Here is an 11,064-nt window from a genome sequence, read left to right on the forward strand (position 1 = left end):
GTTTAGTGTTTCGTTGGGTTAAATAGGGAGATTGGTAGGTGGTGTCGGCAGTTGCAATATGACCAATGACTGAGCGAATCGCCTGCGCGTAAGGTCGGCTGGCAGCCATACGTGCCTGTGATTTTGCCATTTTAGTCATTGCCATGGTCTTCATTGCCTGGGTCATCGATTGAGTATTTCGCACGCTGTTGATCTTGTTGCGAATCTCTTTTTTATTAGACATTGAATCCTACTTCCTGAGATAGCAATCTAGATCTTGAATTGACCATCATGCTTCCGATCCGGGATGATTCGCTTTAAAGGCATCCAAAATTTGTTTTAAGTACTTTTCAATGCGCTTATCGTAGTTCCCCGATGCGTTAAGCTCATTGATAAACTGCAAATATTCACGTTTCGCATAGCTAAGCAGCTCATGTTCAAAATTTTGGATCGTTTCTACAGGAATATCATCCAAGTGATTGTGCGCTACCGCAAACAGCAGTAAAGCTTGCTCGGCAATGGACAACGGTTGGTAGCGTGCCTGCTTAAGCAACTCGGTGACCTCTCCGTGAGCCAATTGCTTACGAGTGACTTCATCTAGATCGGAGGCAAATTGAGAAAAGGCTGCTAATTCTCGATATTGCGCCAATGCAGTGCGTACGCTGCTGGATAATTGGCGGATGAGTTTGCTTTGTGCAGCGCCTCCCACTCAAGAGACTGAAATACCGGGATTGATGGCTGGACGGACTCCGGCGTTAGATAGCGTACTTTCTAAGAATATCTGTCCATCGGTAATCGAGATGACATTAGTAGGGACAAAGGCTGAGACGTCCCCCGCTTGAGTTTCAATAATCGGTAAGGCCGTGAGCGAACCACTTTTTCCGGTGACTTTCCCTTGAGTAAAGCGTTCGACATAATCGGCATTGACTCGCGCCGCGCGCTCTAGTAGCCGTGAATGAATATAAAAGATATCGCCAGGAAAAGCTTCACGACCAGGAGGGCATCGTAGTAACAAAGAGATTTGTCGGTAAGCCACCGATTGTTTGGAAAGGTCGTCATAAACGATTAATGCATCTTCACCGCGATCCCGAAAATATTCGCCCATTGTACATCCGACATAGGGGGCTAAATATTGCAATACTGCTGACTCGGCAGCGGAAGCGACTACAACAATAGTATGCGCTAACGCATCATGCTCTTCTAACTGCCGGACCACTTCAGAGACGGTAGAGGCTTTTTGGCCAATGGCCACATAGATACATTTAACACCAAAGTGGCACTGATTAATCATGGTATCAACCGCTAAAGCAGTTTTACCAGTTTGTCGATCACCGATGATCAATTCCCGTTGGCCACGCCCAATCGGAACCATGGCATCGATGGCTTTGTAACCGGTTTGCAGGGGTTTATCTACCGATTGACGTTCAATCACGCCAGGTGCTATGACTTCAACCGCTGCAGTTCCATCATGCTCGAGCTCCCCTTTACCGTCGATCGGTTGTCCCAAAACATTGAGAACTCTGCCCAGTAGACCTTCTCCTACCAGGGCCTCTAGCATTCGACCAGTACTATAGACAGCCATGCCCTCAGTTAAATCACTGTAAGGACCCATGACAACAGCACCCACCGTGTCTCGTTCTAGATTGAGTGCCAAAGCATAACGCTCACCGGGTAGCTGTAGCACTTCCCCTTGCATAACCTCAGAGAGGCCATAAATGCGAATAATGCCGTCATAGACAGAGACAATATTACCTTGATGGCTAAATTCACTGTGGATATCCAGCTTGGCAATGCGTTGTTTAATTAGTTCACTAATCTCATGAGGATTCAGTGGCATCGTCTTTTCTCTACTTCTCTATTAAGCTTGCAACTTCCGTGCAAATTGGTTGAGTCAACCTCGGATACTGCGGTCAAGCATCCAATCACCGATATGAATAATGAGGCCAGCCAGTAATTTAGGATCAACCTGAATGTGTAATGTAACCTGGCGATTTAGCCGTTTGGCTAATGCATGATTTAGCTGATGCTCTTGCTGAGTGGTTAAGGAACGTGCCGTGATAATTTCGACGGTTTCTTGCTTAGCTTGTGTCTGTTGCAATTGAATAAACTGTTGATAAATTTCAGGTAATGCGTTTAATCTTTGATTTCGTGCCAGCAATTGTAGAAAATTGTTGGTATACGGGTTGCCTTTGGGCTGGCAAAGTTCTTGTAACAGTTGAGAACCGTACTGTGCTGTCAGTGGGTGGCTCAATAACATTCTCATCTGTGTGTCATTGCTGATCTGAGAAGCTGATTGCAACAGGTTTTGCCACAGCGAGAGAGCATTCCTTGAGCAGGCGAACTCGAAGGCAGCTTTGGCATAAGGTTGTGCAACTTGGCTCATCTCACTCATTTTTCCCTCTTGGACTCTCGCAAGCTGTTAGGTTTATAACTCTGCAACCAGCTCTTCTATAATCCGCTGGTTGGTTTCATTGTCTAGAGTGTTTTTCACCACTTTTTCGGCTGCCAGTATGACCAGTTTTCCAAATTGTTGGCGTAAATTCTCATATTCACGCTGACAAATGCGTTCAGCATCAGCCTGAGATTGCGTTAAAATTTTACTACGCTCCTTGAGCGCATCTGCTTTCGCCTCTTCAATGATCTGTGCACGCTGCTTATTGGCTTGCGCTTGCTGCTTGGCAGCCTGTAGCTGCGCAGTCTTTTCAGATTGAGCGGATTGTAAAGCTGTCTTAGCCTCTTGTGCAGCCGTTAACCCGTCAGAAATCGTTTTTTGCCGGGCTTCAATAGCCGCCAATAATGGAGGCCAAACATGCCGCATGCAAAATAGTACAAATAAGACAAAAGCAATGGCTTGACCTAATAGTATGGCATTTACATTCATTGACTAACACCCCTGATGGGATACCTTTTAGCCTTTCGCAAAAAATTCATGATGATATTAAAAATCATAGGGCAGAATTCATTGGTATGAGCTGTTATTTCTCTATTTTAGAATACTAGCTTTAATGAGGTAAGCCGAAAATGAAATAGAGTGCTACCGCAACGGTTAACATGGGGATAACATCAATCATTCCCATGACAATTAAAAATTGGGTTCGCAATTTTGGCATTAGGTCGGGTTGCCGTGCAGCCCCTTCCAAAAATTTGCTGCCTGCTATACTGATTCCTACTGCTGCGCTGATCGCAGCAATCCCCAACATAAAAGCAGCTAGTACATAGGTATCTACACTGAACGGTTCCATAATAAACTCCTAACATTAAAGCGAGCGGTAATAGATCAGAGCCTAGCGGTTAGTTATGCTCTTCATTGACCATCGAGAGATAAACAATCGTTAGCACCATAAAAATAAAGGCTTGTAAAACAATGACCAGGATGTGAAAAATCGCCCAGGGAATGGAAAATGCCCATTGTGCCCACGAGGGCAATAGAGCACTGATCAAAATAAAAATTAGCTCTCCAGCATACATATTGCCAAATAGTCGTAAACCCAATGATAAGGGCTTAGCTTGCATTGAAAGGCTTTCTAACAGCAGATTAATTGGGGCAAATAGCCAATGATTGAATGGATGAAGGGTAAAATCACGAAGAGTTCCACAAGCACCTTTCACCTTGATACTGTAGAAGATGATCAGGAAAAAAACGCCTATAGAGAGCGATAAAGTGATGTTAACGTCAGTTGAAGGTACGACTCGCAGTTCAGATAATCCAGCATATTGTGCTAGTCTGGGCAGTAGATCCACTGGTAGCAAATCCATGGTATTCATCAGCAATACCCAAACAAAGATGGTTAACGCTAGTGATGCAATCATTAGATTACTTCCTTGGAAAACCTCTTTAACGGATTCATTAACGAAATCAACAACCATTTCAATGGCACACTGCAATTTTCCGGGAACGCCAGTGGTTGCCCGAACAGCCACATGATGGAATAACCATAAAAACAGCACACCTAATCCTATTGAAAAGAACAGTGAATCAATATGTATCGTCCAAAAACCTGAACCAATACAAAGGTGCCGCAAATGATGGGTAATATATTGCTGCGGCGTGAGGCCATGGATAGCTACCATACTGACTGTAATCATCTTCCTGCTTAAGTCAATCACCAGCGCTTTCATATGCTAAGCGGTTTGTTTATTGCTCATTGAGATTGTTTTTGTGCCCGTTGATCAGCAGCCATAATTTCATTCATAGCCGCTTGTTTACCTTGCCACCCTTTTATGGTTACCCATTTTCCTGGTTCCAGCGCTTTATAGTGTTCAAAAAAGTGCTGAATTTGTGCCTTTAGTAAGGCTGGCAGATCATCAACTTCTTGAATGACCTCGTAATCCGCAGTAAGCTTAGAATGGGGAACGGCGATTACTTTGGCATCTTCGCCGCTTTCATCCACCATAGCTAACAGGGCTACTGGCCGGCAGCGAATGACCGAACCTGCTTGAAGAGGATAGGGAGTCGGTACTAATACATCAACCGGATCTCCATCATCCCCTAAGGTGTCATTAATGTACCCATAATTACAAGGATAGAACATGGGTGTATTAATAAAGCGGTCAACAAATAGCGCACCGCACTGTTTATCGACCTCATATTTGATCGGATCAGAATTAGCGGGTATCTCGATAATGACATAGATATCGTCTGGAATTGATTTTCCAGAAGGTACGGACCGTAAACTCATTTTTTTAGCCTTTTAAAACCCCAACTTTGTTAGGGGGCATAGTATACCCTGGGACTTAGCAATAGTCAGAAAAAACTCAATTTTATTTTTATCTCAATCGGTTATAAGGGTTGTATGAACGATTCTGCCTTGGCTACCATTTCAGAGGAGCCCACCCAAAGCGAGGATCGCTGATGGAGAGAAATTGGTTGAATATCTAAAATCCATTGACTTCCATCAGTAGCACGCCCGCTTGCTTGCTCGGCAAGTAGGGCGATGGGGTTGCACTCATAAAGAAGGCGTAATTTACCCTGAGGGTGGGTTTGGGTACTGGGGTAAAGGTATATCCCCCCTTTTAAGAGATTGCGATGAAAATCAGCGACTAGAGAGCCGATGTAACATGCGCTATAGGGGCGGCTAGTAGCAACATCCCTGGTTTGACAATAATGGATATATTGCTGCACCTCCGAAGGAAATTGGTACTGATTCCCCTGATTAACCGAGTAAAAGTTCCCTTGGGTTGGTGTTTGAATCGATTCGTGAGAGAGGCAAAAGACTCCCAAAGTGGGATCATAGGTAAAACCATGGGTTCCATGGCCAGTGGTATAGACCAGCATCGTGGAAGAGCCGTAGATGACATAACCAGCTGCCACCTGTTGATTCCCTGGTTGTAAGAAATCATTGAGGGTGACTAGGGAGCCTATCGGTGACAAGCGATGATAGATGGAGAAGATGGTACCGACGGAAACATTAACATCACTATTAGAGGAGCCATCCAGTGGATCTAGCAATACCACATATTTCCCTTTTCGAGCCCTCTCCTGCGTGAAGGCGATAAAATTTTCCTCTTCTTCAGAAGCGATCCCAGCAACTTCACCGCGCGCCTCAAGAGCCGCTTTAAAGGTCTCATTGGCAAATTGATCGAGTTTGGTCTGCCTCTCGCACTGTACATTCTGTTTTTCAGTATAACCCAAAATATCGACTAAACCGGCTTTGTTGATGTCGCGATGAATAATTTTAGCCGCCAACTTAATGGCAGCTAATAGCGCCGTTAGTTCGCCAGTGGCATTTGGAAAATCCTGCTGCTTCTCTATAATAAACTCGCCTAAAGTTTTCATCTATCTAATGGGTTTCCCGTAGAGGTGTCTGATTGGCAGTATTCGTTGATTTTAACCTCTTCAGTGTCTCAATGCACTATCGTCGCAGACTTTAAGGCGCTGATGAATGCTTCCTCTTAAGTGCTAGTAAGTAGATATAATTCTCGATCGAGAAAAGCACTACCCCCATTCCTCGAATAACATAAGAAAACTCCAATTTGGCAATTTTCTACATGACCGGTAGTGCCGCTGTACTGACGTTGCACACCTGCCGAATGTCTGCCTTTTTTGATTCTGAAAAACCTAGGGTGATTCAGTTTTTTGTAAGCATCATGCTGTTGTCCTCTTAGCTCTCAAGAGGAGTATCCCTTAACACCCTAAAATCCACAATAGTGGTGCCTTGAACCTCTGAAGGAGTTAAAATCAACAAGCACCGCCTCAGACACCTCTACGGGAAACCCATTAGATGGATGAAAACTTTGGACGAATTTATTATAAAGAAGCAGCAGGATTTTCCACACACTATGGAATTTTTGTGTGAAAGGAAAGATATCCAGCCAAATCAAAAATCCTTTCTTTCCTCTACTGCCCTAAAATGGCTGGGTTTCTTGGAGGTATTTGATGAAATTGAGTGAAGTCTGGCTACGAGAGTGGGTTAATCCCGCAATTAATACTGAGCAATTAGCCGAACAATTGACCTTAGCTGGCTTAGAGGTAGAGCAAATCAGTACCTTAGAAGAGGACTTTTAAACCTTCCATAATAATTAATCCATCCTCTTATCATTGGATTAAGCCATTTCGCTACTTCTTCTAGACTTAAATCACTCCTGTTCCGCACGCCCGTTTCTCTTATCTTTCTGCATATAACTTTCTTAGCTTCTTTGCAGATCGCCGGTGTAAAAATCACGGAGAGTTTATTTCCAATCCCTTTCACCGTTCTTCTGCGAAATTCATAGCCTAGAAAATTAAATTTTTTATTTTGATGACAGCCTCTCCTTTTACCATCTTTACAGTAAACAATCTTTGTCTTTTCAGGATGCATTTCGAGTTCACACTCCTTAAAACGTTCTTGTAGCCTAGCAAGAGTTTGCTCCGCTCCCATTCTCGTTTTACAATGCACTAATCCATCATCTGCATAACGGCACCATGGAGTCGATGGATATATTCTTTTCATCCAAAAATCAAACACATAATGTAGAAATAAATTACTCAAAACTGGGCTTATGACTCCACCTTGCATGATACCTCTGGTTTTATTTTGCAATTCCCCATTTGGTAACTGCATGGGTGTTTTTAACCACCGTTCTATATAAAGTATTATCCATTTATTGTTTGTATGCTTCTTTACTGCTTTCATCAAAAGTTCCTGGTCCAAATTATCAAATAGACCTCGGATGTCGTATTCCACCAACCAGTCATATTGCCAACATCTCTGTCTCGTTATTCCCACCGCATCCAAAGCCGACTTGTTGGGGCGATATCCGTAGGAATCTTCCAAAAAGTAGTCTAACCGCCCTGACCGTTCTTCGTCGTCGTTACTTGGGTCAACACCGTTGGGCGCCACACTTCTCTCCTCTGTAACCGTCCACCCTCTTTTTGAGGCTTGTTGGCCACAAGGTGGTTGCCACTGGTCACTTTGGCTGCCCTACCTGGTGCTGTCTCCGTTGAAGTTGTTAGGTCGTGGCTGGTTCCGGCTTGACCAGGCTCCACCGCTTCCTCCTTCTGTTGCTGACTACGGGTTTGGAATTTCAGCATAGAACCTGATATTATGGGCACCAGCAAACAGCTAGGTGCTGTTTGCGATTCATTTAAAGGAGGGAAGGCGTGAGTGGGGTGGAAATTGGCGATGGGTTTGGCTTGCTCCTGGTGATGCGTTCTCTCCTCAGGTCGGCTAAGGGCCAGGCTTGGACAAGGAGGGTGAAGCACTTCTGACCAACACAATGCACTTTGTCACAGGAACACTTTATTGTTTCACACAGTCACTCGGAGTCAAAATCTACACTATAAGGCTTAGTCTCAGCTTCCAAGCCGCCGGTGCTATACTTGCTCAAATCACTTATCTTAACGCGCAAGTATATTCGTGGGTTTTTACCTCCGCCGAGTTCAGAGTTTTTAGTAGACTCCTTATCTTAAACTGGACTCTCTGCCGAGCCAGAGGTCCTAACTTAATTGTATCCGCCTCCTCTCTCCTCCTCCTAAATTCTCAGATAGGTGGATTCAAATCAGAGGAGTAGGCTAAATTTTTGGTTCCGGCCAATGACCGATTGTTTTAGAAGCAGTTTCGGCCTAAAATCCCAAACGGCGAAACTGACAAAAATGTAACTTATGAGGGTCGCTAAGGAACCCCTGGACCTCCCACTGTTGACTTATTACGGGTTGCGACTGTCATGTCTCGAATTCTCAAAGTGTCTGGCCATTCTAAGTCAACTTCTCAATTTCTAAAGAACTCAGTGGGGGTTCCATGAAATATCATTCTGCCCTTTTCGAAACAACACCAAAGGCCTGGAAGCAAGAACTAACAGATGTCTTTGTCCACTCAAGTTCGGTCTATCTGTTTGTTCTGACTGTGTCTTCCTGTTTCTTAGTAATTCTTACAATTCTACTTTATAACTACTGAAAAAAAAGGGGGGGGGATTGCAATGGTTCGGTTACAGTAGGGCTCTACATGAGGTTCAAATGCTAACTTGATCGTCATTTAGGCTATTCTGTCTGCTACAGTAGGTATATAACATTCTTTTTCCACCCAGCTTTTTGGGTATCTCTACCCCTTTAATTGCTGGTGGAAAATAAGTTCCAGAAGATAATCTGTTCCAGAGTTTATACAGGTTTCCAGATAAGTTATGTTCAAAGTCATTTATAGTCTCCTGATCTACACCAGCAGAGCCTTTATTTTCTTTGACCAAGTGAAACGCTTTCCATACTAATGATTTTGGAATATCAAATGGCTTTGTTTTATTCATTATATCATCCTGCCGCAAGTTGTATAATAACTAAAACTTGTCTAACACTGCCCCTTCGCTCCATTTCCATTACAGAAACTTCATCACTACTACGAGTAGTTTCACCACGGTTCTTGGCATCGGTACTCTCATTCTTGAGTTTTCGCTCTTGAATTTCTCCCTTATCATCCAAGCGACTGCTTCTTGCAGTTCCCTACAGACGCCCAAACTAGACTCACGCCCCCTGCACACCGAACACCACCTACGCAGTAATCAGGTTTCTCGTAGATTAATCCCCCCCCGCAAATAGTGATGGTTTTGATGTTATTTGGGCTTTACGATGACTCAACAGAGGTTCAGTTTCATTCGTCTTTCTAGTTCATACCTTGCCAGATTTAATTCTGGCTTTCTTCAACGCTCACGACCACTGCTCTTTACAGCAGCCGCTTGAAGTGGTTTGATACCTGCACCTGAATGCCGATATCGAAGGGTCTTTTCCTTCATCATCTGTAGAGCTTGTGCGCAATTTATACAGCTACTGCTGTTTCAGTTGCACGGCTGCAACGCACCTGGGGAATTCCGCGCACATCTGATGAAATCAGCGACCAAACTGCTATTAGAAAACTCTGATAACAACTAAAATTAAACAGATTAGCTATACAGAAAACAACCAAAAAACGTTGCCGAGGGGGTTCCCTCTCGGTCATTCTAGGCTGTTGAGTTCGATTGGAAATATTCTGCTTGCAGGGGCAGAAATGATTTATCATCAGCCATAACAGAATCTCGCTAGCATGACTTAACCCTAAAAGGGGATCTCCGGGATACTCTGGAGAGTTCAATGTGTGGAAGAAATGTAAAATCTAGGTTACGTTATTATCATAATTTAGCTAATTTAGTGCAGACGTAATAGTTATTATTTAGTTAACTTGAAATCTCCATGGAATATTTCCTACAAATAGGGTAAACCACTTGATTTTTGTCAGTAGTTCATAGTTTAAAAAGTAGATAAAAGCATTACTACTGGTAAAGCTAAAATAATTGTCGATTCAAAGTATATGACTTATATTGTATCCCTAATTAAATTGCGGAGAAAAAAATGAAAGCAGCTGTCGTTACCGCTGATCATCAAGTAGCAGTAGTCGAAAAAAATATCCGTCCATTACAATCCGGGGAAGCCTTGTTACAAATGGAGTACTGTGGCGTTTGTCATACAGACTTACATGTCAAAAATGGTGATTTTGGTGATAAAACTGGCGTAACCTTAGGTCACGAAGGGATAGGTGTGGTAACCGCTATTGGCCCAGGGGTCACTTCATTAAAAGTGGGAGATCGTGCCAGTGTGGCCTGGTTTTTTGAAGGCTGTGGCTACTGTGAATATTGCGTAACAGGCAATGAAACGCTTTGCCGCTCAGTAAAAAATTCAGGTTACACGGTAGACGGTGGTATGGCTGAAGCATGTATTGTAACAGCCGATTACGCAGTAAAAGTCCCTGAAGGACTTGATCCTGCGGCTGCCAGCAGTATAACCTGTGCCGGAGTCACTAATTATAAAGCTATTAAAGTCGCAGCCGTTAAACCCGGAGAATGAGTTGCCATTTATGGGCTAGGTGGCTTGGGTAATTTGGCGCTTCAGTATGCAAAAAATGTCTTTAATACCAAGGTTATTGCTGTGGATGTTAATGAGGAGCAGCTTAAGCTTGCCCGTGAAATGGGTGCTGATTGGGTGATTAATGCTTGCACCGAAGAGGTGGCAAAAATGATCCAAAAGAAGATTGGTAGAGCTCATGCAGCTATTGTTACTGCGGTGGCAAAAGAGGCTTTTAATTCTTCAGTTGATGCCATTCGGGCAGGCGGACGGATAGTTGCTGTTGGACTGCCCTCTGAGGCTATGAAGCTTAATATTCCTCGTTTAGTACTCGATGGCATTCAGGTTATCGGATCCTTGGTCGGCACCCGTAACGATCTGGCGGAGGCATTTGCGTTTGCAGCCGAGGGAAAAGTAGTCCCAAAAGTTACCTGTCGTCCTATAGAGGATATTAATGCTATTTTTAATGAGATGGAGCAGAGTAAAATTAAAGGTCGTATGGTTATCGATTTTAGATCGCACTAAAACTTACCTTGTAGGAGTCGCCGCTGGATTAAGATAATAAGCGCAACATTCTAGAGGTTGAAAAGGGGTTAACTATCGGTACCATTTTGATTGATAGGCAAGCTATCAGGGATGTCATTCAAGATTCACGGCGCGGCTCCATTGCCATGATTCCGCAAGGTCCATCCTTGTTTCAAAGAAGCTTGAAAATATTCGTTATGGCTGAATTAACGCAACAGATGAAGAAGTCATGGAAGCTGCCAAAAAAGCCCATGCTCATGAGTTATTTCAGCGTAACCGCA

General features: G+C 43.7%; 4 protein-coding genes across 4 annotated transcripts; 1 reads left to right on the plus strand and 3 right to left on the minus strand.

The window, feature by feature from the left end:
- Nucleotides 1-268: 268 nt before the first annotated feature.
- On the minus strand, nucleotides 269-1,816 carry LOC117283078 (ATP synthase subunit alpha-like). The gene is given in 1 exon segment (XM_033755412.1): nucleotides 269-1,816. A coding segment is annotated over 1 exon segment (1,548 nt).
- Nucleotides 1,817-1,870: 54 nt separating this feature from the next.
- Nucleotides 1,871-2,371, minus strand: LOC111874332 (ATP synthase subunit delta-like). Its single transcript, XM_023869744.1, has one exon. The coding sequence runs from the start codon at nucleotides 2,369-2,371 to the stop codon at nucleotides 1,871-1,873; it is 501 nt and encodes a 166-aa protein (XP_023725512.1).
- A 2,388-nt stretch (nucleotides 2,372-4,759) lies between these two features.
- Nucleotides 4,760-5,755, minus strand: LOC117283079 (fructose-1,6-bisphosphatase class 1-like). The gene has a single exon (XM_033755413.1). It carries the CDS (start codon nucleotides 5,753-5,755, stop codon nucleotides 4,760-4,762), a length of 996 nt encoding a protein of 331 aa, XP_033611304.1.
- Nucleotides 5,756-9,859: 4,104 nt separating this feature from the next.
- LOC117283080 (alcohol dehydrogenase, propanol-preferring-like) lies at nucleotides 9,860-10,783 on the plus strand. Its single transcript, XM_033755414.1, is given in 1 exon segment — nucleotides 9,860-10,783. A coding segment is annotated over 1 exon segment (924 nt).
- Nucleotides 10,784-11,064: the final 281 nt, after the last annotated feature.

This window comes from Cryptotermes secundus, unplaced genomic scaffold, assembly GCF_002891405.2.
Source record: "Cryptotermes secundus unplaced genomic scaffold, Csec_1.0 scaffold3599, whole genome shotgun sequence".
In the NCBI taxonomy this organism is placed as follows: domain Eukaryota; kingdom Metazoa; phylum Arthropoda; class Insecta; order Blattodea; family Kalotermitidae; genus Cryptotermes; species Cryptotermes secundus.